Source organism: Oryctolagus cuniculus, chromosome 3 (genome assembly GCF_964237555.1).
Source record: "Oryctolagus cuniculus chromosome 3, mOryCun1.1, whole genome shotgun sequence".
Lineage (NCBI taxonomy): Eukaryota > Metazoa > Chordata > Mammalia > Lagomorpha > Leporidae > Oryctolagus > Oryctolagus cuniculus.
The window spans coordinates 141,821,533-141,834,047 of NC_091434.1; the positions used below are offsets into that span (position 1 = coordinate 141,821,533).

Consider the following 12,515-nt stretch of genomic DNA (forward strand, 5'->3'; position numbering starts at 1 on the left):
CACAAATCTATGAAAAATGCTAGAAACAAAAAGAAGTGAAGAAGCAAAGCTTAGTAGCAAAAAGCTTCCCATTATTTGTAATAAACTTTCCTTGATTGCTTCCATTAATGGAAATGTTGTGGTTAATAAACTACAGTGATGATAATGTCAAAGTCCAATTGTTCCTATGAAGACGAGTGTCCACAGACTAGTTTGTACCTTCAGGTCAATGTAGTATAATCTCTGCTCCGACATATCCCACTGAGCCCAAACAAAATCCTCGGCTATTTTGTCTTTAGGGAGGTGGCCAGAATTCTTAATCACCTGAAGAGGTAAAACAATCTCATAAGTAAATAAAATTTAAGGAAAAAGATAACTAGGATTCATTATTTTGCATATCTATCTTACAATACATGTAAACATTTCCTCAGTTTCTCTTTAGCAGGTCTGCATCCCAACACGCACAACCTTTCCAGCAAAGTGTTAAGCTATCATTTCATTACTTCCTCTTCCCATACACTCTACACTTAATTCTGTTCATCTTCCTACTTTGACAGGCCAGGGTTGGTCAGGGCAAGACCACACCTACTACAAATCAACAGTGGTGTCCATAGAGGATTCTGAACGTCCTATTCTGGATGTAACCCCCTCAGTCAGGCCTTTACAGACAAGAAGACTTCACTGCCAAAGAAAGAGGCTATGATGCCAAGTGAAGACTTGGGTCTGGGAGAAGACCGCACAAGGCAATAACTCCAGCTTGATCCTCAACAAACCATGCGGCCTTGGGTATGCTTCTTTAGCTTTCTATCTTCACCTGTCAGTAGGATGATACTGCTCATTTCTCACCAATACCGAGCTACTCACCCTCCCACAATGATAGGCATCGTCTCTTGTATAATTCCTTCCCTAATCTCCCCCAGAGGAAGGCGAAACCCCTCACCTCTGTATTACTATAGTGCTTTGGCATGCTTCTTTACAGTAACATTTCAATTAATGCTGCAAGTCTGCTCTATAGAGTGTGCACTCTTCTATGTGTCCGTGTCTATACTGCTGCTAGCATAAAATAGTACTCAAAGAAAGCTTATTCAAAAGCAGGACAATGAAATAAGGTGTGCAAGAGTAAACTGCCAAGGATATGAGTGTAAAATACTTACTAGGTAACAAAATCAGAGAACCCCAGAACTTTAGAAACAGAGACTCTAGAAGATTTCAAAACCCATCTAGTTCAACCTCTCTACAAGTGAGGAGACTCAGGACAAGAGAGTTTGGACTGCACAGTTGGTTCAGTAAGACCCATAATCCCTGTGTCTGGCACCCTCTCACAAACTATTTTCATGTCAGTTGACCTCAATGTAATTTGACAGGAATTAAGCATTACTTTCCTCAAAATGTCTATCACGCAAAAGTCTTCTACATTGATATAGATGAGGAAAAAATGAAGCTGGACTGAGAGAAATGAGGAGAAAGGGAACACCAGAATGGTTCATATTTATGCCTGAACCCATTTTAATTCCAAGAGATTTCCCCATCAAGGTTCGCCTGGAGCTTGACAAGACTCAAGGCCTAAAGAGTAACAAACTTCTTGACTTCTTCCTTGCCCAGGCCCAGAGGAAAGAGAAGCTGATGACTTAAGACTGCCTCTAAACCTCCAACAATCCTTCCATTTTCCTGAGCTTTGTTAGGTTGTTATGTGTTTAGAAACCCTTACAGATAAAGCTAAATGCTGACAAAAACATGAGAAGAGTGTGGCATGCCCAGGTTCCAACATCACTTTTAAGAAAGAAAGCAGAGAGACAGAGCAAGTGTACTCCCATCTGTTGGTTCACTAACAAAGGTCCTCAATGGTTGAGTGGCCAAAGCCTCTATCTGGGAACTTAACCAGATCTCCCACAGGGGCATAAACCCAACTACTTGGCCTGGTACCAATGCCTCCCAAGGTCTACGTTAGTGTGAAGTGGTAATATGGAGTAGGAGCTGGTGATCAAACTCAGGTACTCAATATTGTTTCTCTACATTACCTCACCTATTTGAGTCTTGGTTCCCATCTTTTCTTTAAAAATGAGGCTGATAATACTACTTCTATCATGTGGGATGCCACAAAGAATACACGGAATTGCCTAGTGCTGTAAAAATCTGTTGTCAGAGATACCAAGATGGAGGGTTAGGGAATGACATACTGTGCTAGGCTAGGGATAAACATTTTTTTTAAAAAAGGAAGACAGTGTAGGAAGTGCACTCTCAGTGGAGAACTGGAGAGAAAACTGCACTGGAAATCCTACAAGAGGAAGAGGAATGTGTGGACATGTATGGAGGGTGCAGATGCACAGCACAAAAATGAACACAAACACAACTGCAACAGCCAAGAGCCAGGGCAGGAGGCAGCTTGGAGACAGAAGTGAGACCAGACCACAGCAACCCATGGCGATACAGCCAGAGGGAGAGGGTGGTGTGAGTGTGGACTACAGCCCTGGGGGCTAGCAGTTGCTCTGAGACCAAGTGGAAGTAGAGGGGGAACATTTATCTTGCCTCAACTTCCCAACAACAGCACCCACTGCCCAGCTGAGAAAGGGCAGATGCTATTTTGGGTTTGGGCAGGAGCTGCAGAAAACTTTGTATGTGTGTACAGCAATTGGCTAAGCCAGGATGCCATTGTCTCGGCAGTACTGGCGGCAGTGGCAGGAAGGGAGCAATGTTCATCCAGTGCTTCTTGTGTTCATGTGTAATCCAGAGGTTCTAGCAGAGGAACAATCTGCAGTCCCCACTGACTTTGAGCCTGGCTAGGAGGTGGTTGGGCAACCATGTAGGACTGTGAGGCACCCACAGTTTCCCAGGATCAAGACACCTAGGCAGAACTGTCTCAGGGAACATCTGCCTCTCTGTTGACTGAGAAGACTGGCAGGGAAGAGAAAAACCTCTGTACCCATTGACTGTGGCAATCTTGTGTTCTGAGACCATGGGAATCAGTGGTTAAATGAGAAGATGCAGGATGTAGCTGGATCTCTGGGCAATCACTGGGTGTGGCTCCACACTCAGAGCTCTTTGGTTGCCTAGAGCAGGTCACTGCAGTGGAATTGTGTGCACAGTGAGGACTGCACAGATCATTTGTGTAGTTCATACAGTATGCACAATACACTAGGGGCTAACACTTGAGCATTGAGATCTACCACGCCCAACTTGGGTGTTACCCTGGATACTCAACCCACCCTGGAGAACTGACCAGCACTCCCTGACCACAGCCACCACACTTCTTTTGGTATTCACTGAAAGTGCAGACATTCCACTAAGCCAAAGAGGCATGGCTCAAAGATAAAAACCATCAGAGGGGAAAAAAATCAACTCCACAAATGCCCAAAAATGCAGAAATTCAGGAAACAAAAATAAGGAAGACACCATAACCCCTCCACAGGAAAACAACATTTCAAAATTAGAATGTGACAATGAAGAGATTGAGGAAATGTTAGAAATGGAATTCAAAAAATTAATCATAGGGATTACTCAAAAGTAATCAGAAGCAAATCCATGAACTAAAGAAAACCATACATGATATTAAATTTTTCCATGAAATTGAGATTTTTAAAGAGAATTCAAAATAATTATTAGAAATTAAGAATTCAATAGATCAAATATGTGGTAGAAAGCTTTAAAAGCAGACTCAGTGAAGCAGAAGAAATAATATCCAAATTAGAAGACAAATCTTTGGAAAACTTACAGTCAGACCAAAAAAAAAAAAAAAAAACCCAAGAATTAGAAACTTCTGAACAGTGTTGGAGATTTATGGGGCACTATCAAACGACCCAACATACAGGTCCTAAGAGTTCTTGAAGGTATGGAAAGAGAGAAAGGACTAGAGGGCCTATTTAGTAAATCACAGAAAATTTCCCCAATTTGGAGAAAATTTGGAGAAAGAAAGGAATGTCCAAGTACAGGAAGCATACAGAACTCCTGACATTATGAGAAAAGATCCTCACCGTGACACATTATAGTCAAACTTTCCACTGTAAAACAAAGAAAAGATTCTAAAATTTGCATGAGAGAAATGCCAAATTACTTTCAGAGGTTCTCCAATCAGACTCACAGCTGACCGCTCATCAGAAACCCTACAGGCTAAAAAGGAATAGCGAGATATAGTCAAAGCATTAAAAAAAAAAAAAAAAAAAAAAAAAAACCTGGGTCAACCCAGAACACTATATCCTGCAAAGCTCTCATTTATGAATGAAAGTGAAACAAAAACCTTCCATAACAAACAGAAATTGAAAGAATTTGTCCCCACTCATCCAGTCTTGCTTAAGGATGTGCTATACACAGAAAGATAGCCATCATTATGAAAGAATGTGAAAGCTGAAAATACTCCAGTAAAAGAACAAAATCCAAAATAAACAATAGGAATACTTATGGAAAAATGGCAGGGCCAAGTTGTTTCTTATCAATAGTCACTTTAACTGGAGAGTTAAGGCCATTTAAGATACAGATTGGCTGAATGGATTAAAAAGACCCATCTATTTGCTGCCTATAAGAAATATATCTCACCAACAAAGATACATGCAGACTTAAAAGGCAAGGCAGAAGTGGAGAAAGAGAGAGTCAGTCTTCCATCCACTGGTTCACTTCCTAAATGGCTGCCATGGCCAGAGATGCCGATCCCAAGCCAGGAGCCAGGAGCCTCCTCTGGGTCTCCCATGCAGGTATAGGGGCCCAAGGACTTGGGTCATCTTCTACTGCATTCCCAGGGGGATAGCAGAGAGCTGGATGGGAAGTGCAGCTGCCGGGTCTCAAATCAGCACCATATGAGATGCCGGCACTGCAGATGGCGGCTTTACCTGCTACACCACAGCGCTGGCCCCAAACCCTCTTCATTTAAAAAAAAAATTTATTTAAAAGACAAAGTTACTGAAAGAACAAGGGAGAGACAGGTCTTCCATCTGCTGGTTCACTCCCCAAATGGCCACAATGGCTGGCCAGGGCTGGGCCAGGCTGAAGCCATGATCCAGGAGCTTCTTCTAAGTCTCCTACATGGGTGCAGGAGCCCAAGTGTCTGGGCCATCCTCCACTGCCTTTCCAGGTACATTAGCAGGGAGCTAGATTAGAAGTGAGCAGCCAAAACTCAGGACTTGAACGAGGACCCACACAGGAGGCCCGTGCTGCAGGACGTGGCTTAACCCACTATGCCACAGTGCCAGGCCCCTTCCCCAAACCCTTTTCTAACCACCAAGACCTCTATTCATGCTCAATCCCAATTCCCAACCCCAGCTTGTTTATTTAACTCTTTTGAGTGATCATCACTGGCTTTGGGATTCAGCTTCAGCCTTCCTCTTGGAAATTCACTTAACCATCGGTGGCCAGAGCTAGCCACATTCTTTCTCCCAGCATTTTCTAGCCAAGCCTCTTGATTTGAAGCTGTCAAATGCAGACACATAATACATGCCATTTCCAGTTCAAGTTTGTTCACATAACTTTCAAATGAAAATCATCATCAGCACATTAAAATATTGAGATGATTCTGATGCAGACTATTCAAATATTGAAGGAAATAATGTTAATAATATTTATAATATGTTAAGATCTCATACAAATTGTCAAGAAAAAAGAAACCCAGGAGAAAAACAAAGATATAACTATTGTCATTACAGCAAATGCAAATATCCAAAAATATAGGAAAGGGGCTGGCGCTGTGGCAAAGCAGGTAAAGCCACCGCCTACAGTGCCGGCATCCCATATCAGTGCCAGTTCAAGTCCCAGCTGCTCCACTTCCAATCCAGCTCTCTGCTATGGCCTTGGAAAGCAATAGAAGATGGCCCAAGTCCTTGGGACCCTGCACTCATGTGGGAGACCCAGAAGAAGCTTCAGGTTCCTGGCTTTGGATCAGCCCAGCTCTGGCCATTGCGGCCATTTGTGGAGTGAACCAGCAGATGGAAGACCTCTCTCTCTCTCCCTCTCTCTCTCTCTCTCTGCCTCTCTGTCACTCTGCCTTTCAAATAAATAAATCTTTAATATATATATAGGATAATATATTCAAATAAATTAATATTAAGAAACACAGATTAAGATATCAAGTTACACTCATCAAGTTGGAAACTTTAAATATAGGTAAGTACACTTATTACTGGAACTTACACTTTGCTACAAGAAAACCAGATTTGGGGGGAAAGAAATCTGATAAAATCTGTTAAAATTTATAAGTGTATGTATTCCCATCAACCCAACAATGCACCCCTAAGGATTTAGCCAAAGAAATACATGCACTAATATATAAAACTAGAGACAACAATGTTTGAGATGATTTGTAATACAAGAAACAAACAAAAAAATGATGAGCAAGTGAATAACCATCCATGGGATAATGGTTGAAAAATTATGTGCATCCATACCAGGGACCGTCACATGCTTCTACAGAGAATGATCTGGAGCTAGTCTAGTGGACTTGTGAGTAAGTCCACAAAGTCGAATGAGGAAGAAGTGAACAATAAACAAACCCTTCGATTTGTCAGCTAAGAGTAGGAGATGATGCAAGCATGGACAAAAGGACCCCTGGAGGGTACGCACAAGTCAGAGGTGAAAAGAAAATGGAGATGCGGAAGGCAAGCAAAAAAAAAAAAAAAAAAAAAAAAAAAAAGAGGAAACTATATAGATAAGACTAAAATCATATCATTATATCTGTTATGATTCCATCGTGTGCATCTGAGAATATACATAAAAATCAAGGCCAAAAAAACCCACTACAATTAGTTATATCTCTATTTAGTAATCTGTAGGGATACTTGTGATATATCAAGTTAAAAGCAGGAGGTAAATGTTATCTATTATGATTCTATCTTAGTAGAAACAACTGCGCCCCTGCACGCTGCATCTAACCTTCCACGGGTTTGCATGAACCAGGTAGAACCTATGGGAGCACTCACATAGCTCTTATTACCCAGAGAGACTGGAACTGGGGTTGAGGTAGAAACAAAGGCCATAATTAGCTCCCCCTGTGTGTCTTTGTGTCGTTTCACTTGTTACACAGCAAGTCTACAATTTTCAAGACATCAAAGAAAGAAATGTTATGTATCAGTAGCATCACTCTATCATTAACAGTCCAGAAATACAGCTCTTGGTGGGGAAGAACATTGAGGCAAAAGAAATTTCAAGTCTTTACCACTCTATTTCCATCTTCATGGGCGACTTGAATGTGAAATTGCTCGATATCTGTTAAAAAAGAAACAAAGATAATTTAAGCTTCAAGGAAAACCACGGTTGCTTCAAACAAATAGTGTAAAAGCAGTGTAGAATGGGGCCAGCGCTGTGGCATAGCGGGAAAAGCCACCAGCTGCACACTGGTATTCCATATGGGCACCAGTTCAATTCCTGTCTGCTCCACTTCCGATCCAGCTCTCTGCTATGGCCTGGGAAAGCACTGGAGGATGGCCCAAGTACTCGAGCCCCTGCACCCCTGTGAGAGACCCAGAGGAGGCTCCTGACATGGAAGATCTCCTGGTGTCTCTCTCTGCCTCTTGCCCTCTCTGTAACTCTGCCTGTCAAATAAAATAAATAAATCCTTAAAAAAAAAAAAAAAAAGGCAGTGTAGATTAAACACATGGCTATGAGGCAGGACAGTCAGAGACAGGAATCTCACAACATAGAGCCAAACCCTTAGTCTACTTCAAGTCAGGCATTTACTCTGCTCTTTGTTCCAAACGATCAGGAAGCACTGGACCCTTCTGCTCCCCCTGGCTGGCCCTCAACAAGTATCTGTCCTCCCGGCACCATCAGTGTTCCACAGGGCTAACCAGGGCTCACTCAGCAGAACTGGTCTGCAATCTCCAAACACCACAAGTACTTGTTTGTGGGAACCTATCACACAGAAAACTCATTGTATGAGGTATTTGGGGAAAGCATTTTTATAGGGGTCATTTTCACACCAGCAAAACCCTAAACACTTTAAATCAATTTGTTGATGGCCCCTTGCTACCAATAACAATGAAGACTCAACCTTGCTTATCTTCTGCTGGTTCTAGTTATAAAAATGTGATATGGGCAGGTAAGCAAGAGCAGAGGGAAGCAACCAAACCCCTTGGGCCTGTCCTCCTAACTGTAAGTCAGCATTTTCACCGTCTAAGACGGGGACAGACCATGCTAAAGCTGTCCCCACCCCCTCCATCCAAGCCTCTCTCCATACACAAGGTATCCACTGTGACAGACATCCATAAAGAGGGTGGTTCAAAGGAGGCACACATGACCTGTCAAATGTCCTACAAACATTCCACCTTTCACAACACTGGAAACCTATGTATGCACAAAGCCATCATTCCCAGTGCTTGAGGGAACCACACATGGGGCACCAAAGAAAAAGTCCTTCCACTGGGATTCTAGGTCTCAAGTGTCCATCAGGGGTCAGCAGACCCTCAACAGTAGCAAGGACATCTAGAAGATTCTATCATGCCCCACACTTCCCTAGGAGACTATGTGACACTCACGAAGTCCCCACGTACCACCTAAAGGAACACTTACATCTCTCTTCTGAAATCAGCAATAGATGGTTCTCTGGGAGTGGACGATTTTCAACATGCGGGTAGAGGAACTGGAAGAAAGGAAATTAGCCAACATCAAGCAATGATCTTGCTTGCACAAATATTTCAGAAACCGCGTTTGCTCACAGTACCACCACACACTACAGAAGGTGCAGGGAACCTCAGAATAGTTTAGGGTAATCACACGCATACATGCACACATCACAGGTCCAGACAAGTATGAGAAGAGTGCACATTGTCAGGGCTTCAGTTTTCCATGGGCAAACCGATTTCATGGCCAGCACTCTGACCATTTAAACTGTAAGGCTAACGTTGAAGCTATTTCTAGGGATGGTGTTTCCCATTTTGAATATCCGATACTGATGCCAATCAGAAGCAATGCAAACAGCATGTATACAGAGTGTTTTACTTCACACACAGAAAGGCCAATTCATTCATTGTGCAACTAAACCTAGTATATAATTTGAGAGGCAAGTAAACACATTCCCCGCCACAACTTCCAAAGTCCCACATCAAGAGACAAAGCACTACCCAACCAGGGACTTTCCAAGAAAGCGCAGTGAGTCACGGTGTGGCGTGTGGCTGAGATTTCTGAGCCTCCAAGCACAGGATGACTGCCATGGGAAACAAAGGCTCTGGCCTCTCTGTTCCCCTTCCCCTGTGCTCTCCCGTCTGGCTCACCGCCGCGTATCTGTCCACAGGACAAAGCACGCAGCCAGCAACGCCAAACCTGACCCTATAGGCTGTGATCAAGATTTAACGTTAGCCACGGTGACTTTATTTTTCAACATCCAAAGGGTCACTACACATCAGCCATTTAATTCCACGCATGAAAGACAGCTTACTAGGTAGGATCCATGAGTCAGTTTTGTTCTCCCTCCAAAACTTGAACACATTACAAAATGATATGACCTTTTATGTCTCAATTTTATCAACATCCTCACTACAACATTTTTATAAACCTCAGAAAGTTCATGGAAGATGTTTATGTTTATGTACTTATTTGTTTGAAAGGCAGTTACAGAAAGGGATAAATGTTTTCCATCCACTGGTTCACTCTACAAATGGCCGGGGCTGGACCAAACCGAACTTAAGAGCCAGGAACTCTACCCTGGTCTCCCATATGGGCGACAGAGGCCCAAGTACTTGGTCCATCTTCTGCTGCCTTCCCAAGTATAGTATCAGGGAGTTGGATTGGAAGCAGAGAAGCTGAGACTCTAAAAGGCATTCAAATATGGATGCCAGTATTGCAGGGGGCAGCTTAACCTAGTGAGGCACAACACTGGTCCCAGAAAACAGCACATCATGAAAAACCTGTGCATGCACCTTGAAAATGTTTTTGCATCAAAATAAACTTATCGGAGCTGGTATCGTGGAACAGGTTAAGTTACCACTCGCGATGCCAGCAACCCACACCGGAATGCCAGTTTGAGTCCCAATTGTGCCACTTCCTATCCAGCTCCCTGTTACTGCACCTGGGATAGCAATGGAAAATGATCCAAGTGCTTGGGCCCTTGCCACCATGTGAGAAACCAGGATCCAGTTCCTGGCTCCTGGCTTTTGCATGGCCCAACTCTGGCTATTGTAGTCATTTGGGGTATGAGCCTATGGATGGAAGATCTGTCTCTCCTTCTGTCTTCCAAGTCTGTATAAATTAAAAAAAAAATCTGCTACTTTAAAAAATATTATTTTAATCCCATTTTTCCATGAACTTTTTAAAGAGCCCTTGCATATTACCTGGTGTCTTAATTTTTCACAATAATAAGCTGGAAATAGAACTGCTTGATTTTTAAAATTTATAGTCAACTTTCCCTTTTAGAATTAAGAACAAGGGAGGGACACAGTGGTTAAGACATCACCTGAGGGGGGGAGGGGTCGGCACCATGGCTCATTGGTTAATCCTCCACCTGCAGTGCCGGCATCCTATATGGGTGCCGGGTTTCCAGCCCCAGTTGCTCCTCTTCCAGGCCAGCTCTCTGCTGTGGCCCGGGAGGGCAGTGGAGGATGGCCCAGGTGCTGGGCCCTGCACCTGCCTGGGAGACCAGGAGGAAGCACCTGGCTCCTGGCTTTGGATCGGCGTAGCTCCAGCCATAGTGGCCATTTGGGGGGTGAACCAATGGAAGGAAGACCTTTCTCTCTGTCTCTCTCTCTCATTGACTAGCTCTCAAAAAAAAAAAAAAAAAAAAAAAGAAGACATCACCTGTGATCCCCGCATACTCTATCCGAGTGCCTGGGCTGCAGTCCTGGCACACCCTCCAGTCCAGCTTTCTGCTAATGCACACCCTGGGGGGCAGCAGTTGATGGCTCAAGTGGTTGGGTCCTTGCTACCTACATCAGGGACATGGATGAGGTTGCAGGCTCCTGGCATCAGCATGACCCAGCCCTGGCCATTGCAGACATTTGAGGATGGAATCCATAGATGTGAAAGATAGCTCTGTCTCTCTCCCCCTCCCTCCCTTTCAAATCCATAAAAATAAGTAATTTGAAAGTTAAGTTTAACCAAGAAAATTGAAGAGCAGAAAATTAACTGCATACCATTCTTCCTATATAAAACAGACAGCCGTGCAGAATTTAGCTGCGAGAACAACATAAAACTAGTTCTCACAATCTGTACAAGTGTGCACATCATACTGGATACTTTGTGTACCGGGGTGGACGCAAAGCTGGGATGTGCAACATCACACTGTCACAGAACTGGAAAGAAAATGCGCAGTAGCCCCAGATACAGAGACACCTCCTGCTGCAGACGGCCAGGTCTCCCAGGTGGGCAGAGGTGGCCAGGGCTTGCCTGCTCAGGGACAAATCAAAGACTGAGGTGCTAACAGTCAGGCTTGCCATCATCTTCCAGTCGGAGAGCAGGCAACTTTGAAAGCCCCACATAGGTAGGTATGGCTTGTCTATGAGGAGACGGTCCCAGAGCAAAGCCTGGAAGCAAACAATTTGGGCCTCAGACACAGCTCAGCAAAGGCACTCCAGGCGGTTCTTTGCTCTCTCCATGGCAGTCTCTACAGAGAACATTGTATTTAGGGCCACATTCACCTCACAAACGTGGAGCTGGGAGCATGTTTGTCTCTGGAGGATATTGGTACATGAGTGTAGAGGAATGTGCAATTACCCAGTGGGACTGTCTGCAAGAAGCAGCTCGGGCCAGGGGGGAACTTCCCAAGGGTACCAGATGGGAGACCCGAGGCCCGCCCCAGGTGTCCTGCTGCGACACCTCTGTGACAGCCAGCACTGCTTGTGCAGGGACATCAGCGCGCTGTTCTGGTAAGAAAGAGGAGATTCATCCCGGGGCAAGATCCAGCTCAGGGGACGGGGAATGGCATTTGCGTACAGAGGGGATGCATGGAGAAGGCAGTGAGGATTCGCCATGGACAGAGGCTTGGAGAAGTCTCTCCCTGCGGAAACAGACACGTGAGGAGCAGGGGGCAGGGCCGGGAACCGAGATGACCCACAGTTTACTTTTGGGAGAGGCGGGGGGGAGGGGCTCTTCCTTTGGCCTCTAGCTGCTTTCATGTGTTGCATACTTCAAAAATTTTTAACTGAGGTACAGCTCACTAGCATAAAATTCACCATTTTAACCACTTCAAAGTGCACAGTCCTCAGGGGTGTTTCCTAAGTCATGGTGTTGTACAAATACGCACTCTCAAACATTCTTTCCTTTTCTCTCATTCTCAACCTGTCCATATATCTGCGTCATCAGTGTAGCCCCTGGGGGTGGAGGGGACATGAAATTCCAAAGAAGCCAACCGAACACTGGCAAAAAAAGCAAAGTGTCCCTGTCCCCTGTCACCACCACCCCACCCCATGACAGTGCAGACACAAAGTGGCTCCCTGGGGGAGAGGAATGCAGCCTGGGGGCTCCAAGGCCAGGCCCTGTCTGGAAGCAAGATTTGCCCCCAGGAGAGCCAGGAGGGTGGGGTAGTGCACAACTAAAAGGCATGGCCAGCAGTGGAGGTCCCAAGGCAGAGGGAACCAGCCCTCTCCTAGCAAGAGGAAGGCCAGGGGCTAGAGACAGGGAGCAGCTGAGGG

The 12,515-nt window shown here is 44.6% G+C and overlaps 1 protein-coding gene across 8 annotated transcripts in view; it reads right to left on the reverse strand.

Moving 5' to 3' along the window:
- Positions 1 to 12,515, reverse strand: part of GSAP (gamma-secretase activating protein) — a 169,072-nt gene that overhangs the window by 57,475 nt on the left and 99,082 nt on the right. For 6 of the 8 annotated variants that reach the window (XR_007920492.2, XM_070071192.1, XM_051848867.2 and 3 more), the window contains 3 exons: positions 8,464 to 8,533; positions 7,112 to 7,161; positions 199 to 303 (listed from right to left, as the gene is read on the reverse strand). Coding sequence is in view for 7 of the 8 variants with exons in the window: in XM_070071192.1 (XP_069927293.1) it covers positions 199 to 303; positions 7,112 to 7,161; positions 8,464 to 8,533 (225 nt within the window). In the remaining variant the exon portion in view is untranslated. Of the gene's footprint in view, positions 1 to 198; positions 304 to 6,875; positions 6,985 to 7,111; positions 7,162 to 8,463; positions 8,534 to 12,515 lie in introns of those variants that run through there. The other 2 variants (XM_070071193.1, XM_051848869.2) reach the window with 2 other exon arrangements.